Source organism: Primulina tabacum, chromosome 4 (assembly GCF_025594145.1).
Source record: "Primulina tabacum isolate GXHZ01 chromosome 4, ASM2559414v2, whole genome shotgun sequence".
In the NCBI taxonomy this organism is placed as follows: domain Eukaryota; kingdom Viridiplantae; phylum Streptophyta; class Magnoliopsida; order Lamiales; family Gesneriaceae; genus Primulina; species Primulina tabacum.
Window position 1 is genome coordinate 47,987,492 of NC_134553.1, and position 20,193 is coordinate 48,007,684.

At 30.9% G+C, this 20,193-nt stretch overlaps 3 protein-coding genes across 4 annotated transcripts; 1 reads left to right on the plus strand and 2 right to left on the minus strand.

The window, feature by feature from the left end:
• Positions 1-4,323: 4,323 nt before the first annotated feature.
• Positions 4,324-5,270, minus strand: LOC142542077 (uncharacterized). Its single transcript, XM_075648520.1, has 2 exons — positions 5,109-5,270; positions 4,324-5,034 (listed from the first exon to the last, which is right to left on the minus strand). The coding sequence occupies exons 1-2, from the start codon at positions 5,268-5,270 to the stop codon at positions 4,324-4,326; spliced, it is 873 nt and encodes a 290-aa protein (XP_075504635.1).
• An 8,843-nt stretch (positions 5,271-14,113) lies between these two features.
• LOC142541733 (endonuclease 2) lies at positions 14,114-16,351 on the plus strand. Of its 2 annotated transcripts, XM_075648197.1 has the most exons (10): positions 14,114-14,408; positions 14,499-14,673; positions 14,765-14,872; positions 14,948-15,003; positions 15,228-15,311; positions 15,437-15,529; positions 15,617-15,678; positions 15,782-15,855; positions 15,933-16,071; positions 16,177-16,351. In XM_075648197.1, exons 1-9 carry the CDS (start codon positions 14,298-14,300, stop codon positions 16,025-16,027), a joined length of 858 nt encoding a protein of 285 aa, XP_075504312.1. In that variant the 5' UTR covers positions 14,114-14,297; the 3' UTR covers positions 16,028-16,071; positions 16,177-16,351. The 2 variants fall into 2 exon arrangements, with proteins under 2 accessions (XP_075504312.1, XP_075504311.1); XM_075648196.1 differs by having other exon boundaries at positions 15,933-16,351.
• Positions 16,352-16,540: 189 nt separating this feature from the next.
• On the minus strand, positions 16,541-18,441 carry LOC142541734 (transcription factor bHLH75-like). The gene is made up of 6 exons (XM_075648199.1): positions 18,106-18,441; positions 17,858-17,980; positions 17,568-17,633; positions 17,410-17,478; positions 17,234-17,314; positions 16,541-16,742 (listed from the first exon to the last, which is right to left on the minus strand). The coding sequence occupies exons 1-6, from the start codon at positions 18,385-18,387 to the stop codon at positions 16,644-16,646; spliced, it is 720 nt and encodes a 239-aa protein (XP_075504314.1). The 5' UTR covers positions 18,388-18,441; the 3' UTR covers positions 16,541-16,643.
• Between the last annotated feature and the right edge of the window lie 1,752 nt (positions 18,442-20,193).

Sequence of the window (20,193 nt, forward strand, 5' to 3'; positions counted from 1 at the left end):
CTAAAGTTTACTGAAAATTTTCATTATTGTTTTTGGATGTTTAGCTGTGCTCTCTGTTTCTGCCGATTACTCATTTTTTTGGACTGTTCCAACCAATCACTCGCTGGCAGCACAATTCAGATTGATTGACATAGGTTGATATCTTATTGGACTTGAGTTAATTTCATTGGACTCAAATAATTTTAAACAACAAATATATAACCGATTTTTTTTAACAAAATAAAAATAAAAAATTTTGATTCAATCAGTTAGTTCGATTGATCCAAAGTCTCATCCAACTCTAATCACATGATATCATTAAGTACAACCTATATTTCTGCTCTATACATGTGGGGGTGTGGAGGAAGTAACCTTTAGTTTTCTCACGGCACTCGCTCGCTCAAATTTTAATCTAATTTGGTCTGGTGAAGCTAATCACCGACCATATTGATTGATCGAATTTTCGATACAAGATTTTAAAAAAGGGTTTTCTTTTGCAGAAAAAAATATGTTGTTTAGGTTTTTTTTTCAGATAATAATTTTTTTATGGTTTTTAAAGGATTTTCTTCTGGTTAAAATTATGATTTTGAGCTAACTCAGTCTCAAAAGCTAGCTATTATGGTTGAGTTAGACTCAATTCGTAATATTGACATGATATCAGAGCAAAATTTTGGGTTGAGTTAGATAAATCTCAATCTTAAGATGTTATCAGAGCTCAGGTTTTATGGTTATGTGTTGGATTGTCCATAGAGGGCCACTTATTGTCTTGTAAAATTCACGATCCAAATGTTCATTCCTGGACGTGAGATGTGTGTTGTCCTACATCAGCCGTATTAAGTTAATGAGAGTTAGCATATATGGGCTTGAATAATCCTTCTCGTTGAGCTAATTTTTGGAGTTTAGTTAGATCCAAATCCTAACCTTTTTTCTATTCTAATGAAGAAAAAAATTCCAAAACGCGTCTTTATTAAAAAATCGAAGAAAAAGTCTTTCCAGGAATACCCGTCTCTCTGCTAAACCCTAAAATTCATAGTGAACTTCGATAGGAATTTCTCTTGAAAAAATAACGTGTTTTAACACTTTTACAACTACTTTATATTATATTTGGATAATATAGTTAAAAAGCACATTCTATTTATTTAAACATACTTGAAGTAGAATAATAAAATCTACGTTACAGCACAGTAATTTTTGCCGTTTGAAATGCTTTCGAGAGTGTACGTAAAATATGGAGACAAATATCAGTAAGTTTTTAAAAGTTTTCATTCTAAAAAAAAAAGGTTTTAAAGTTTTCAAGTAATCCCTTTTGGATCCAAAAGAAATCCTATTATTGTCTAATATGAACTTCATTTGTTTTTCCAATTCAAATTCAATTTCAATTTCAATTTCAATTTCTTACTAGTTATTGACTTAGTGGAGCAAATGTGAACATAATTGCATCCTTCGCTTTCATTTGCTTTTTATAAATGCATGTTTCGTATGTGATAACAAAGTAAGAGGTTTAATATGTCATTTTCGTGCAATCTTTTCAACTGTCTATTCTTTAATAATTGCACGTAGAATTCTTAGTTATACATCCTTTTCTTTCCAAATCAAAATTAAGTGTGTTTAGATTAGATAGTTAGTTGTGCAACGTTAGTTAAATAAAATTTATGAGAGCTCTGTATATCGATTAGAACAATTATATTTTTTTGAGTTATTTTTTGAGATTGAATTAAATTCAAGTCTCAATCTTAATATAAATATATTTATCTTTGTTTTCCATAGATTCCACTAGTATTTGCTTTTTGAGAAATTTGATCGAAGGAAAAAGTGAGCCTTTTGCGTTAAGATCGATGACATTGCGTCGATCGTTGGTGATATGGTGAGTTGTTTGCCTCAAATCTCAATATAGTTCCAGGTAATCGTGGTGAGTCGTAAACTCAACAAATACAGATATCAAACAAATGGTAAAAATTTGTGTGAGACGGTTTCAGATGTCGTATTTTGTGAGACGGATCTCTTATTTGAGTCATCCATGAAAAAATATTACTTTTTATGCTAAGAGTATTACTTTTTATTGTGAATATCAATAAGGTTGACACATCTTACAGATAAATATTCGCGAGACCGTCTCACAAGAGACCTACTCCAAACAAATATACGTATTATATATAAACAAGTAAAATATATATGATATGACTGTATGGAAAATAATCCGAAAAATATATAAACTAAACGAAACATTTATTAAAAAATTGAATATTGTACTCTAAATTTATTATATATATTAAATAAATAAGCATGTTTGTATGTTGGTATCTTTGTATATTAGTCTCATAATCTCATTAATTTTCAGCTTCCGATTAAATATTCAAACCAACCCATGACTAATGACTTTCTTTATACGGAGAAATATCAATCACATTTATCTCATTACGTAATCGTATCTTGTGAATCGCGTGATGAAGTTCATAACCAGTTGGATTTTAATAGGGTTTCTAGAAGTTCTCAAAGGCTTATCATAATTATTATTTGTTAGTACAACTTGTCTATCTTTAATTAGAATTATAATATTTTTATCCATATATAAACACAGAAGCTCATGTGAAAAAATTTTGTCGATCAATTTTGTAATACAGATTTTATATTTGAATCACTCATGAAAAAATTATATTTTTTATATTGTAAATAAAAACATGATTGACTCGTCTCATAAATAAATATCAATAATACTATCTCATGAGAGACATTATCATGTATAAATGATGGTTGAAGAGATTCTTCTTCTTTTTTTTTTTTCGGTTTTTTTCCTAAAACTACACTTCGGAAAATCTAATGATTCTTAAAACCACAAAAAGGATATTAAAAGCACAAAATAAAAGAAAATAAAATTCTTAACAACTGAAAAATATTTAACTAAATTGGATAAGATTTTATGAAATCATACAAAGAGTGATCCAATTTACAAATATAAATAAAATTTTTAAGAGTAGATATCTTGTGAGACGATCTCACGAATTTTTATCTGTGAGACGGTTCAACCCTACCGATATTCACAATAAAAAGTAATACTCTTAGCAAAAAAATAATACTTTATGACTCAAATAAGATATATGTCTCACAAAATACGATCCGTAAGACCGTCTCACACAAATTTTTGTCAATTATTAATGCTTAATCAATAAAATAAAATAGTGAAATAACTTTTATTTGGAGCTTTGATTTTGGCACAAGTAAATTTTTGAAAATAACTCATCACTTTTACTATTGATGATTTTAGACATATGTAGTTTGTTATGGAAAATAAATGGGTACCATCACTACCAAACTTTTTTAGGTTGGATGTTGATGCATGCTTTGATATTAGAAACAACAAATTTAGTGTTGGGGCGGTGTTGCGTAATACAATGGGACATGTTTGTGGTGTGCAAGCTAGCCTTATCAGATGTCCAGGTTCAGTTACTTGTGCGGAGTTGTTGGCAATCAGAAGCGGGATGGACTTATGTCTTCGGATTGGGCTATCAAATGTTTGTATATTTTCTGACTCTTTGGAAGCTGTTAGGATGGTCCTTTCATACGTAAAAGATATTGGATCTGCTGGTGTTCTTGCCTTGGAAATCCAATCAATGTTAGAGCTTCCAAATTTTCATTCCATCAAACATGTGCGACGAAAGGCCGTCGAAGTGGCTCACATTTTAGCTCGCAAAGCTTTGTCTTGTAATAACTCTATTAGTTGTGTTGATGACGATCTACCCTTGTAACTTGTAAACATTGTATGTCGGGACTTCACGAATTAATGTTATTATAGTTCATTTTAAAAAAAAAAGTGGTATAATTAATAGTTCATCAAGATTAACAAAAAATCAAAGGTTTTATACTAACATGGCACGCAAAATTGAGATTTGATAACTCATCTATATTTTAAATTTATGATCCAATTTTACAAAATTTGTCCTAATTCGATTGACTAAATAAATCAAGAGAGGTAATTAAGTAAATTGACTAAGAGTAGGTCTATTGTGAGACGGTCTCCTGAGTCTTTATCTATGAAACGGGTCAATCCTACCGATATTTACAATAAAAAGTAATACTCTTAGAATAAAAAGTAATACTTTTTCATGGATGACCCAAACAAAAAATCTGTCTCACAAAAACGACACGTGAAACCGTCTCACACAAATTTTGATCATTGACTAAATAAACTATGCCAAATTAGCTATTGCAGAATAAAGTAATTGGAGTAATTATTTATAAACAACAACTTCTCCAAATGAAAGCATAATCAAATGGGATTTAAATTTCGACCAAATTATATTATGTATAATTTCGATTTAAGGAAATGAAAATTGCGTGGAGACATGGTTAAGTTGACTTGTCAACCACCACATATTCGTCCTCGATAACAAGGGCGTCGGCGCCCCACCAAGTTTCGCCGTCGGAATCTCCGGTCTTCTCTAACGGCATCCTCACATTTCTAACGTCTCCCACTGTCAACACCCCGCTGACGTCGTCTCTTACGTATATCTTGCCACCAATGACGGTTGTGGAGGCGGCGGAAACTTTAGCCGCCGGTGATGACCGCCATTCGGCATACAAATCTGGAACCCGACTCCGCACTCTCGTATCGTAGCCTCGCAAAACGACGCCGTCTCCCTTCTCATTCCCCTCCGCCATGAAGACGAGCGCCGGGATATTAGAAATCAGGCCCGGGAATCCGTTTGAATCCCGACGCCGATCGAAATCCCAGGTAGAAACCACGTCGTCCGACTCGAAATCATCGAACTCCAGCCCAAAATTGAAGCTTGAGCTCAGACTGTCCCATAGCTTCACAACGTTTTTACCGGAAGTAAAATCCGACCAATCAAACCCGCCGCCGCCGCCGCCGCAGATCCCCCGCCTCCGGTTCCTCAACCGGCGCGGATCCTTAACGAAGGAGCCTTCATCAACGCTCTGTTGACCTGAAAACGACGTCGTCGACCTGCTTCTTTCTTCTTCTTCTTCCTCCTCCTCCTCTTCTCCCTCATCATCGGAAGAAGATGCCAAGGAGATATCGTCATCCTCACTAATCACAATCTGTTGAAATCGATTTGGAGAAGGTATGATCGTATGCAACCGAAAGAGAATAAGCTTAATTCTCTTGATTATACCGCTAAAGTGGCCAAAATTGCAAAAATCAAAGCACCCCATTTCCAGAAACTATACACCCCAAAACCAGGAAGTGCAAAGAAACGAGAAACTGAAGATGGGTTTTGCAGGCAATTCACCCCAGCTTCAAAATTGCAAATCATATTAATCTCTGGAATCTCCATTTCTACAAGATTAGCTTTTTGTAATTCAAGAATTTTTGCCTTTGCAGAGTACAGCTACTATCCAGATGAATTATGTGATTTGAAGAACTGTATGTGGTTGATGCAGTGTTGATAATTATGATAGACAGAAGATTGGAGGAGGAGAATTCAGGAGAGGTGGATGTGGTGCAAGTAATTAATAGTGGTATTTGGTGATGTCAATGAGGGGGAAGGGGAGTGGTCTCGTTTTTGTAAAATCATCGGGGAGGGTTTAGACTCGCTTAAATGGATCTCAAGCGGGTCTGGATCCCGAATTTATCACCCGTATATATATAAAAATATATAAACATATATATATTATTATTATTATAATTACTAATTTTTAATTAAATAGAAATTAATATATGTTAACTTAGTGATAATATTTTTTGTTATTAAATATTATTAATATACATTCTGAAAATAAATTTAGTAATTAATAATTTTTTATTTTTTATTTGAGAAAAATAAATTTAACAGGTCTACGGGTCCAACCTAGATTGGTCCCGTCGGTTTCACGTGACAGGTTATGTTTCGGGTTTGTCCAAACGATCAGTTGTCATCTACAGTACACTGAGATTTCGGTCTACTTGTAAAGATGAAGTCCTAATTTTCAAATACTTTTGAGTTGTTTGGGTTCAGGCAGATAAATTTATGCACTCCCATCGTATTATTAAAAAAAAAATAGAGTCGAAAGGAACTCATTGACCAACATTTTGCTATCCATGTTCAGATTGGACTTTCAAATGAATTGTTAATTCCAGCATTATTTGAATCGTATTTGTTATATGTAGAATTACACGAATCTCACGTGCATGAATTCGAAGTCGAGACCGCTTAATTAATAGAGTCTGACAATTAAGTTTTAAAAAAATAAATTTAGTTCAAATTCATACTTTTAAAAAAATATCTATTTTTTCAAATTGAGCATTCAGCTCGATACTCACTGAAAATTTAGGATCTGATTTCAGCAAGTGACTCTAGTCCAGACATAGATTTTGAATTGGCTCTGAGCCTGAAATCACGAAGAAGACCATTAGAAGAGGGTCGGGAGAGCGTCCCGTCGTAGCCCATCCGACGCTTAAGTCAGATACTGGAATATAAGGAGAGCAGCTAAGGGTGCTGTCGAAAAATAATATAATAAATATGAATGAGTTAGACACTAAAATCTGATATTTATAGGAGAATACATGAGGCCTTCTACCTTAGCTAGAGATGGGCCGGGGCCCATGATGCGGTGTGAGCTCGATTTGGATGGGCTCATCCATGGGTTATCACCAGTCTCCTTGAGCCTGAAATCACGAAAAAGACCGTTAAAAAATGGCCGGGAGGGCGTCCCGGCGTAACTCTTCCGACTCTCAAGTCAGACACTGATGATATAACTAGAGAGCATCTATAGGTGATGATGAAAAAACAATATAGTGAATGCCTGAAATAAACACTCAAACTTGATATTTATAGGAGAATATATAGGCCTGTCATGGGCCCTCCACCTTTGTTTGGGATGGGCTGAGAGTTTAGACTTGATCTCGATGGGTCCATTCATGAGGTATCAGAGCTGAAAAAAAAAATTTGAACTTGAGTTTAAATATAAATGATATATATATCTATCATGATTTTTCTCGAAAATAGTTATTTTTGTAAATTTTGATGGTGTAAAATATAAAAATATTATGGAAAAATATATCGTAAATGACACAGATGGACAGCCCCAGCCCAGGCAGGAGATTCCGGCCGCCTCATACACGACTCAGCAATACAGTCCAAATTTGCGCGGGATTTTCTTCATCCAACTACCTACCATTCATTTCCCGACACGTGGTAATAACTCATTGCTTGTGGGACACTGTTCATTTTTTTTGGAGTGGTGAGTTTGGTAGTTTTATAGCCTTTCGAATATTTTTTTAAGGTTCTAAAACAAAGAAGAAAAGATACCTTTTGTAAGGACATAATAATTGTGTTCTATAATTATTTTAGTTAACTTTCAAAATTGTCTCCATCATCGAACCGGAATTAGAAAATTATTACCAAAAGAGTTGTATTAATTCTTAATGTATATAATATTAAATTAATTAAGGTGCCTATACTATGTTCTCTTTATTATTTAATTAGTTAATAATAAACGTGGCAGTCTATTTTAGAAACAAACTACGTTTTATATAAGATCAGATGGAGTTTACGAGGATAATTCGTTGCAAAAACATTTAAGTCATCTCCAAAGCTAGAAATCTATTTTGATGTAAATTCTACACTAAAATAGTGTGCTTTCTGCACCAAATACAACATTCATCTCCAACCCATTTACTTCAAATATTACACTAAAAATATATTCTTAGAATATTCCTTTTATTTTATATAAATTATTCTGTTTAACATAACAATATAAATTTAACAATATTAATATTATAATCATCATTATATTTGATTAATTATTATATATTAATTAAATTATATGTAATAAGAGATTATTATCTAAAATATAATTAATATATATTTATAATAATAATTAAAAACCAAAATACAATTAAGAAAGTAAAAAAAAAAAATTAAATTGCTCCACGCCAAATTGGCGTAAAGCTATCCTCTGCCCCAAATTTGCATAGAAAAAAGGGGCTGCGCCAAATTGCCAAAATAGCGCATCCCTTATTGGAAAGAAATGCTGAAATGCTAAAATAGCGCAGCGTTGGAGATGCTCAAGGATACCAACTTATGTGTCATTTGGCAACAAATAAAAATATTATTTCCCTAAAGAAAACAATAATTTATTTATCTATACTTTATATTTATTAAATCACAACCCTTTATTGATTATATTAAAGAAATAAAAAAATATTTATTTAATAGATTGTATATGCAGGAACAATATTTTTAGAAACTGTCAATTTCAGGCCATTGTCGTGTTCGTTATGTTGACAGTTTATATGTGTATTTAAAGCTTGTGTGTGTGTGTGTGTGTGTGTGTGTGTGTGTGTGGATTTAGACGTACCACGTTTAGTTTACTATTTCCACACTCAACTTTGTTGAAATTATGCGGTGGAGTGCATATCCTATTTCATTCAAATGCACACAATCAATCAATCTATATCACACCACAAGTTGTAGTTTTACCAAAAAAATTAGGGCCTTTGGTAATTGGCATTATCTCTTTGTGCCCAATACCTTTATTATTTATGCGTATGTCCATTCACATTCACAAATAAATGCGAGCTTGTAATCTTTGGTGAACCCATGAATTCATATTAAATGTTGTAAATTCTCTTTTTTGATTTTGTTCATATATACATTATTTATTCGAAATTAGATATATGAAACCGTGTTTCTTTGTGGTTTTTTTTAAATGTAATTGCTAAAAATTTGAGAGATTTTTCAATGTTCGAAAGGGTAGGATAAAGAACAATTAAAAATTGATGTAATTCAATGAAATACATACGACAACTATTCATAATTATTAGCAATTATAACTCAAAATTTGACCAAGGAACCAAGTAATTTGTCGATATGATGCGGGAGCCAGAATCTTCTCACATTGTGAAGGTTATAAGAATTTGACATTGCTGTGTTTCGATAAATTTGAAAACGAGACGTAAAGAACATGAGTTATCTCGATCTTGAACTATATTTAAGGTCTTTTTTTTTTTTTGTAAACGAGTTTTCTATGGGGTTTTCTCCTTCATCGACATTCTCATGTGATGTCACTCATATAATATCAAACTCTCAGATAGTGATTTTTTTCGTCTACTCCGATACTCGAAACCAAGACCTTCATACTTAAAATATATAGATTCCTAGAGTATTGGTACCAATTGAGCAAGCAACCCAATTGGTACCAACACTTCAAGTACTTAAGCCTGGATGTTTTGAGTTCGAGTGTTGGGAGAGATGAAATAGATCACTTTCCATTGATGAGATATTATATGAGTTACGCTGCATGAGAATGGACTAAGCTAATGCTGGACTAATTTACGATCATTAGTGATGTATGATTATACGTTGAGACTCATGTTGAGTCAGCCTACGATCCATGGTCGTTACATATATTATTTCAAATGTCGACTTTATAATGAGTAATTCATGCAAAAATCATGCTTAGCTGGTATGATTCAAAATTAATACAAACCCTCTAATGTTATATTGTATATACCTATACGAAAATGGTGAAATCTCCTACTATATTAAGGGTGATATACTTGCACAAATGCAAAATATTGAAATTTTCTCTTATATTTCATTTAAAATGCAAGATTTACATTTAAAAAGATATCAAGGAATTTAGTCATATTTTCTATATTAATTATAGCATTGAGAGAATAATATTTATCACCTTTTTCTATATAATATTATGAAACAAAATATAATTATACACTTATTATTAGCTTCTTAGTTTATTCATATGATTTTTCTTTTAATAATTTTCGAGTAGGTCTCTTTTGAGACAGTCTCACGAATCTTTATCTGTGAGACGTGTAAACTCTAACGATATTCACAATAAAAAGTAATACTCTTAGCATAAAAAGTAATTTTTTTCATGGATGACTTAATTAACATATCCGTCTCACAAAATACGACCCGTGAGACATTCTCACACAAGTTTTTGTCATAATTTTCTTGTTTTCTTTTAATAATTTTCTTGTTATATTTTTCTTATAGAATTACCATTTAGGTAATAACCACTAATTTGAATTTAAAATTTATGTAACATCCCAATTTATATTAACGAGGAATAAAATATATTATATCTAGAAAAAGTATATAATAATCATCTTTAGTCGTGTAATTGCGTATAACATTTAAAGCTGGTCCACGTCGTTGGTGACGAGATTATCCTTTCATTAACGTCAGGACATATGAAATTAAAGTCACCCGTAGGGGTGGTGTGTATATATATATATATATATATATATATATATATATATAATAAATACGTTGATTTGAGTTAAAATATTATTTTTTATGTCAAAATATATTATACAATATATGCTTATTTAAATAAAAAATATTATATATATGACTGGATCCGTTGCACAAAAACATACTCAACTCATAATTAATAACTTCCCTAATTTCTAAGGAAACCTAGATCAAAATAGTTTTTGAAAAGAAAACCACGTAGTGCTATTAAATTATTACTAGGCATATATACGCGTATTAAATTTATAGTTTTTTAAATATATTTTTTAGTATATTACAAATACGCATCACATGTGTCACGTAGCGGTAAGAAACAAACATTTGGCTGCTCAAATTTTACTGAATTCTCAGGTAGCAAAAACTTGTGTGAGACGGTCTCACGTATCGCATTTTGTGAGACGGATCTCTTATTTGGGTCATCCATGAAAAAATATTACTTTTTATGCTAAGATTATTACTTTTTATTGTGAATATCAATAGGATTGACCCGTCTCATAGATACAGATTCGTGAAGACCGTCTCACAAGAGACCTACCCCACTCACATTCTATAATTGCACTATTTCTCTTGGGCTAAATGAAGAACTGTTATGGACCAAAGAAGCTCAATCAAAGTCGGGTCGAGATAGCCTGTTCACAACACAGAGGCCCGGCCCAAGTTACTCAATTTGGGCCCAATCATAACACATGAAATAAACTCGTGATGTCAGTACCAACTCCATTTTTGTCTACAACTAGTATTTCACCCGTGCGATGCACGGGATAATATTATTAAAAATTAGTGAAAATGAATAAATATTTAAATTGAAAAAATAATATAATTATAAAAAATAAAAATAAAACTATTTTTCGGTAATTTTAAAAAACTTTATTAAATACTACGCATGTCGATTAATTTTTTTGGCTAATAATCACTATCATATCTCAAAATTTTAGATTGTGTTAGCCTAAGGCAATGACATGATGCTTATCGTGTTTATTGTATTGATGTCGACCACCAACCTTAATACATATTTAATTCTTTAATTTTTGAGAAGCTATATATTATTATTTTTTAACATGTGATAAAAAAATATTTTTAAATCATATTCAATAAAATTAATGAGAAATACTTTTTAAAAAATTCAGTAACTTTGTATAAATCTACATTCAAAAAGAATTTTGTGACATGACACGTGTTTGACACATTTGAATGATAACAATAATTGTTTCATCAATATCTTTATCCAAATGGGTTGTGATTTTATTTACAAAATCTCTTCATAATATACACAACAGTCTATTATTCCGAAAGAAAATTGAAACACATGATCATAAGTAAATTATGTATAAATCAGAAAAGTTATTTAATTAACATTTATTATGTTTATTCTAAAACAATGTCAATAAATTTTATAAGGTGTCTTCTAATAAGATGCTTACTTTCTTTAGAATTGGTTTAATCATTTTCATTACGGAAAATTTTATACTATCATGTATCCGTGAACTTTGTAATATAGAAGAAAATCATCACATTAGTAATACGTAATAATTAAAATTTTGTACAAATAGATGAATAATATTTTTTACTTCTCGATTATGAAAGACATATTTTAAAGTGTCTTGTTGTTCTCGTTGTTTTTATAGGTAGGTAGTTCATAACAACGAACAAATCTAAATTTAAACAAACATTACATCTTGAAATGATTCAACTCATATATGGTGCTGAAAAGAGGAGTCATTTCAAAATTCTATCTTGGAATAGATAAATAGAATAAAATTGGTTTCTAATATAATATGCAATATTGCATTATTTATAATTTTAAATTCAAATAAGACATTCCAAGGGACGATAATTATATATTTGATGCTTTTGACATAATTATATCATACATTAACTATTTCAAATTATGGAAATCTCGAATTGCATGCATTGAGTGTCAAAAATTTCTTATTATTAGGGTAATATACATGTTTATTGGGATTAATTTAATGTCAATTTGAAACTCTTTTGAATCTATCTTTTTAATTTTTTTGTGCTCTCTTATTTAAATTTTTAAGAAGAGCAAGTTCAAGATATACAATATACATATGGTTTTGGAAGAAAATTACAACGCATTAATTCTTTCAAATTAAGGTAATTTTGAAATAATATGTATTCGAGATAAAAAAATTTATGATCATTAAATGGTAAATTAATGTTCATTGGAAAACCTTGTTGTATGATAACTTCTAACACTCAACCAATTTTATTTTTAGAAAAATTAAATAAACTAATTAAATATTGTATTTTTTTAGTAAGTAATTTGAACAGAAATTACTTAAAATAGAACAATTTATTTTTGAATGATTTACCTAATGAGTGATACTGAACATTGCAATCATTTGTTTTTAAATTTATTTATACTGTTTTTAATTAAACTGGTTGATATAATCAATGCAAAAATTTTAATATAATTTATGTTTTCAATAGAATTTAGTTTTAATTTCAGTAGAAAAATAAAAAAACATATGATACGTAAATTACATTTGAATTAATATAAAAATTAATTAAATTCAAAATTGAATTAAATGAATTGATATAATCAATGCAAACAATAATTGAACTGATCATTTATTGCAGTACACATATAACAATATTCATAATAAATTTTTCATTTTTTTAGAAATGACATTTTGGCGAAAAATTACTATTTTTGACAAAAACTCTGCTTTTATATATATATAGATTATGGGGGAAAAAAACATTGGTGTAAAATCAGGGGTTGTGTTACATAAGATCGCGATTCAAGATTAAAATCTCATTTTAAAGAAATATTTTTCCTACTTACATTTTTACGAGTGAGTACATCCTCCACTGAGAATAATTATTTTAATATCTCAACATAATCAGATCATGTAAATCCATCATATTTTAACGATATTTGACATTTTTCGTTGACGATCGAAGATCTAAAATTTACATAATTGGAACTAGATGCTTAAGATGTAATATAGAATAATATCATTTTCATGTCTAATGTTAAAACCTTTTATGGAATACTATTTTTGTGATTAATGATTGGCTCTGATCACGGGATAGGGCAACAACATATATATATATATATATATATATATATATATATAACAATGATACCCTGTAAACTCTTTTCCTTCACATCTGTGAGCGCCTGCCTATGTGGCACGCCCACAACCACACAAAATTTTTTGTTTTGTTTTTTTTTTAAAATGATTGACCAATCATGCACCGCCACGTAGGCGGTGCTCATGATAACAAATTCCTTGTCATATATATATATATATATATATATCCCAGTTTCTTACCTGTAAAGGCACGTTTCCTTACATGCCTTTTTCATGAAGAAGAGACCGTAACTTTAGCAGTTTTCGGAACTAACATAATAGGCTACCCGATGAAACAAGGTTGTGTTTTTAACTAGACAAAAAGTTGTGTGAGACAGTGTCACGGGTCGTATTTTGTGAGACGGTCTCTTATTTGGGTCATCCATGAAAAATAATGTTAAAAGTACTATTTTTTATTGTGAATATCGGTAGGGTTGACCCGTCTCACAGATAAAAATTTGCGAGACCGTCTCACAAGATACCTACTCTTTGAACTGATATTGTTTTATTGTTTAAAATGAAATAATATATCAAATTATAAATTACTAATTTTATAAATTACTAAAACAAAATAGATGAATTATAAATGATATTATTATTGGGTAAACTTGAAATCCATTACAATTAATATCAAATACTATATAAACACGTGAAAAATTGATTTAAATTTAATGGTTTTACTTTATCTGAACTATAAAAATACGTTAAATATACTAGATTTGTAATCAATCACTCCCGGACATAATTTAAAATAATTGTCTATCAAATCACATGAATCAGGACAAAAACAATGTCATATAATTTGAGAAGGCCCACATATCCGCGTCCTATTAAAGGACATTAAGTAAAAGTTCCATTTTTTTCAAAAAAGATTCTAATTGTATTTACTGATTCTTTCCCTATGTTCATATTATAAAATCAATGCCATAATAAAAGTTTTGGCATCATATCGATTATTCTCATTCACTTTCACAATTCCCACAACGTTAGAGAAACGAAAATGAGATCCAAAATTCAAATTCTACCACTCATAGCTCTACTTATCATCTGTATTCCAGTAGCCAATGGATGGGGAATCGATGGCCATCTCATTATTTGCAGAATTGCTCAGGTTTCGCCTTAAACTACATTGGGTCTGCGCATGTTTAAGGTTTTCATTTCTTGAAACGTGTTTTGTTTATGGGTTTCCCATTGTTTGCAGCCGAGGCTAAGCGAGGCAGCAGCGGATGCTGTGTCGCAGCTTTTGCCGGACTATGCCGGTGGTGATCTTGGTAGCGTGTGTTCGTGGGCGGATCGTGTAAAATTTCGGTATCACTGGTCGTCAGCTCTGCATTACATCGACACTCCCGATAATCTATGCACATATCAATACAAAAGTGGGTCTGAATATAAAATCTTGCCTAGTTTTCATGTTTCTTATCTTCCTTGAATCGAACGTTAAATCGATGTTCTAATGTTACAACGCAGGGGATTGCAAAGACGAAGATGGCATACAGGACAGATGTGTGTCCGGAGCGATAAAAAATTACACCAACCAGCTTCTAAGCTATCGCGGTCTCAGTGCTGCTTCTCAATGTAACGTATCAGTTTCTTGAATGATATTTGTTTTATCATGCCTAAAACTTAAATAATTAGTTGAGCAATTATCAGATAATCTCACAGAAGCACTTCTCTTCCTATCTCATTTCATGGGAGATATCCATCAGGTATTAATATTTTCAATATGTCTTCTTGCGTAAAAGTTTGGTTGAAATTTGCCTAATTTGGTTTTTGACACTATGTTGTTTCGATTAGTGATCAAATAGATGGAATACTGGCTTCTAGTTAAGATAAATTGAAACCCGTCTTTGTCATCACATTATATGAAAAATCTTGTCAAAGAATTTTGCATCAAAATCCGTTTATTAAGCATAAAAGTGCATTAATGCAGCCTCTACACGTTGGATTTACTTCAGACAGGGGAGGAAACACCATTGATGTCCATTGGTACAGACGAAAAGCAGTTCTCCATCATGTGAGTTTTCTTAGCATCTTGACATCCGCAAGTATGTTAAATACTATGTATCACAACATGCTTATACTGTTATACATATATGCTCAAGTATTTCTCTAAATTATATCAAATGATCGATGCTGCAGGTATGGGATGTCAACATCATCGAGACAGCCGAAGAGAGGTTTTACGATTCAAGTGTGGATGAACTCGTCGATACGCTCCAAAAGAACATAACAGTATATACATATATACCTATCTTATTTGATTCAATCCAATTCGCTTCACCATGTTCGTAACTATCATGAAATATATATGCTTTACAGACTGTGTGGTCGAACCAAGCAAAGGCATGGGCAGCTTGCACCAACACTGCTTGCCCTGATGTGTAAGAATATTGCATATATCATCTAACTCAAGTATGACTGTTTTTAATCTCACGGTAATTAGAATAATGTAAATTTACATATGTTATATTGGTAAAAATCTAGATATGCATCGGAAGGAATTAAAGCAGCTTGCGACTGGGCATACAAAGGAGTCAGTGAAGGTTCAGTACTTGAAGGTACATTTCATCTTTTGTTTCATGACTTCCACCAGCGGATTCCTCGAGTCGACACTGAATGTATTTGTCTTCGGCAGATGATTACTTCATCTCGCGTAATCCGGTGGTCAATCTCCGATTGGCACAAGGTGGAGTCCGGTTGGCCGCCACGCTTAACCGTATATTCGGATGACGGTTCAGATAAAGTTAAACTCACGCGACAGCTTAAACCAGCAGGTAGTATTGGGTGCACAGTAGATGACTAAACTGCCATGCCACAAAATTTTATGGTTTGCCAGTTTGTACAAAATGAACAAAATCGTTATTTGTCTGTGTCATCAGAAAAGGATATGTCAAACCAATGGAGTCTACATTGGTCCAATCAAGCACGAGTTTTCAGCGATGGATTCTCTTATATATCTTGGGAAAATAGCAATGTTAGTTATGTAATTTGGCCTATTCGTATCAAATTTTAGCCAATAAACTGGTTCCAGCAATGCCAACATTTCTAAGAAAACATGGCTTAATTTGCAAATGAAGCAAAGGTAATTTATATTGATAATGCACTACAACAAGAACGACAATTTACAACTGTAGGTAATTTATAACTGTTGTAACTGATGTTGTTGTTGAAAGTGCGTTCAACCACAACGGATTTGTTGCTATTATTTGCGACAAACAAGGTCAAATAAAATCAATAGTTTTCTGCATGAAGGGTGAAGAATTATGTAACAGATACGATGGCCTTAGCATTTTAATATATGATTACTGTATTAATATAACATATATAAATTAAAATATTAGATGTATCAAAGGGTCCATGATGTTTGGAATTGGGAAATTCCCGATCCATAGTTTTCCCCAACATTTTTCTCCATCCCTTGTACTTCATACCCAAGTACAGTTCCCTGTAGTAAAACCATACCTTAGTACACTGCAGGGACGATTAAAGCTAGGGTAATATTAATTGAATAATGGAAATATGCAAGCATCGACCCACAATTTTCTTTGTTCAGTAATTTGAAATTGATTAAAAAATTCATTTGTTTCAAAAAAAGAAGATTTATTTACATATATTGGCTCATTCTGAGACCAATAATTGCAAGCAATGCATCGTCTCAATTTTTAAATAGAAATAAGACATGGGCGGGCATAGCTAGATAGATTAACTAATCATATACCATATGTTTTTGTTCAATAAATCCTAAGAATTAGTGATTAAATGCTCCATATATAGCTTAATTTATTCAACTAGTTTATTGTAATGCATTAGCTAACTTTGATCGATCGCGGAATGGCTTCGGAAATGAAATTTAATTTAGATCGATTCTTGTTTGGCGAACAACAGAAATAAAGCAGAAAAAGTTTAGAATTAAAAAGACAACAGGATTATTATTACTTGTGTTGCTTCCATGGCTTCAGCCTCTGATGAATTGAAATCATAAAATAAGCTAGCTGCAGACAGCTTCATGGAAAGAAACTACAAAAAATATGAAGGTAAGAAAATTGTTAAATAAATAAAGACAATTAATGGAATATTTACTTAAAAAATATTTAATTCTTGATGAAGCTTACGTCGATTTGGTTTTGCAGAGATCGTACGTAATTAATTATCACCTCCAACATTACAGCCATCCCCATTGTCTGAAAATCAAATTGATAGTTATATTATTCAAATAATAAATAACGAATAATAATAAAAAATTATATATATGAAAGATGAACAAATCTACCTTGTAACACCCTGGAACGAGATCTTGCAAGCACCTCAGCTTTTCATTTATTTTCTCTCTTCTTAACTGGTTGGTTCATTAAAAAAGCAAGAAAAATTTTCTAATCACAAATCATTAGTTTTCATAGTGAATATCGATCGAGTGATTTTATTTCATGACACCATCAGCATGTCAACAATATTTGTTTCGATTATCAAATGTCGGGATCAACGTCGAAAAAGAAACTAAAATTTAAATAATAAGCATATGTTTAACCTGTAATAAATCGACATACAGTGAAAAATACGTACCCTTTCAGCTAAACTGTGGCTATCAGTAGCCTGCCCTCTCTTTGCTCTAACATGAACTACTTCTCTTGGCTTCTCTACGAATTCTCTATCACTGGTTCTTTTCCTCTTCTTCCCCCCATAGTTCTGCCAAAAAACACAGGATAAACAAATAAATAGATCAATCTAAAAACATTATCTTTATGAGTAAGGGTTCGAAAAATTTCGTAAAAGAGAAAGAAAAGAGCCCTAGCTAGCTCTATTCGATTAACCTTGTTAGGTGGTGTTGCAATATCTATTCCAGAAACCGAAGAATTCGAGCTAACCAAGTTGAAGTTTACGTTGTTGCATCCATCGCTCGATGGGAAGAAATTGGAATATAAATGAGGAACTGGAAGGCTAGGCTCGATTGACCTTGAAATATCGTCGTTAAAAATAGTAGGCAGTTGAGGTTCTTGGTGATCGGAAAACACGTTGTTGGAGAAGGGCATGATCCCTTGTCTGTTCGCATTAAAACTTTGTACTGAAACCAAGTTATGATTGAACAGTTCCATGTTGGAATTAATGTGTGGGAGAGAAGGTTTAGGGTTATGTAAGCCTATATTGAATTCTTCCATTGAAATACTTTGCGATGAATATCATAAAAGGGCAATATATATGTTTTTTTTGTTCTATTATAATGCTATAACATATGCTTTTTTTTATTTATTTTTTGCCCATACGTCATTGTTTTCAGGAATGGGGCAAAATGCACATGATATGGAAAATTTGTAATTTTAGTTATATAAATTAACATGTTTAAGATTTTAGTCACGTAGCTTGTCAAAGTTTTATTTTCGTTCAATAACTTGGTTTTTTGTTGCTTTGGTCCTTTTTTCGCTAGAAGTCGTTAAATTAATAGAATATTATTTATTTAACAATGATTCTCTCGCATGTGACAAATGTGACAAGAATAAAATCGATGTTACACACATTAAGTGGGGTGTGTTCATTCAGAGTTTTGATGACTTTTAATGACTTTTTCAAATGTAGACTTTTATGGATTTGATAGATTTTTATTGACTTATATGGATTCTCACAGATTTATAAACAGATTTATGTAGATTCATGTAGACTTTTTTACAAGTTTTTTTATAGACTTTTGTGATTTTTTTTATATAGAATTTTATAAATTTTGTACTTAATTATAACATATTATTTTTTATTAATTTCTTGGAACCAATAATTAATTGACGTATATAACATATTCAGTTTGAAATAGCTTTTCAATATTTATATTAATAAATAAATATACTTATTTAAAAGTTAAATTATTTAATCCTTACATGTATATATATGTGAGTTTGTAATTTGTATGCATGTTTGTAAATTTTTTAAAATACATCAATTGATTAATCTGTAATCTTGTTTTTGAATTGATAATATATATGTGAAAAGAATATTATTTAGCATTGTGTGGATATAATTTTGTATAAAAATATCATAGTTTATATATTAACTGAAAATTCTAAAAAGAATTTAAAAAATCATTGTTGTTGTGAGGATATTCAATTATTAAGAATTAAACGACATTTTTTGGATAATCTTTTATTATTAATAAATATTACATTAATTTGTATAAATCATAAATTAAAAATCACAAAATAAACTCTAGAATTCAAAATTTCCTATGATATTAAAATAAAAAATTATTAAATGAACAATCAACCAAAAAATGAAAAATTTGAAATGGAAAGATGAAAATATATATAGAGATACACTTCGAAAATTTGAGAGAATGATAGAGATAGATGAGAGGAGAGAAGATAAGAAGAGAGGTGATGTGTAGCGACAAAGAGAGAAATAAATAGTTTGTGTATGAGTTAGAAGTTTTAAAAATCCATCCAAATCTTTGGGTTGAACCAAAATACAATTTTTGACAATTTATAGTTGTACCTTAAATTTTAATGTTTGTATGTTAATGAATTCTATGAAGTTATTTTCAATGACTTTTTTAGAGTTTTTAAAAGTCAATGTTGAGTACCACTTGACTTTTTAAACTCTATGAAAGTCTATTTTAAATACCATTAGACTTTTATGAAATATGTAAAAGTTTTAATTTAATACATCTAGACTTTTAAAATCTAAAAAAATTAATATTTTTCAATAAATCTCCTACATTGAATACACCCTCCTAAAATCCATTAAAGACAAAATTTTGCTTTTGTACATAATTGGATCCTTCTTCATTTTTACTATTTTAAATCTTTGAAGTTCATTTTCATTCCAATAAATTGGTTTCTCTTTCACATTTAGTTATTGTTTATTGAATATTTGACATGTCATCGGAAATGATGACGAGGCGTAGATATTGCTTAGAT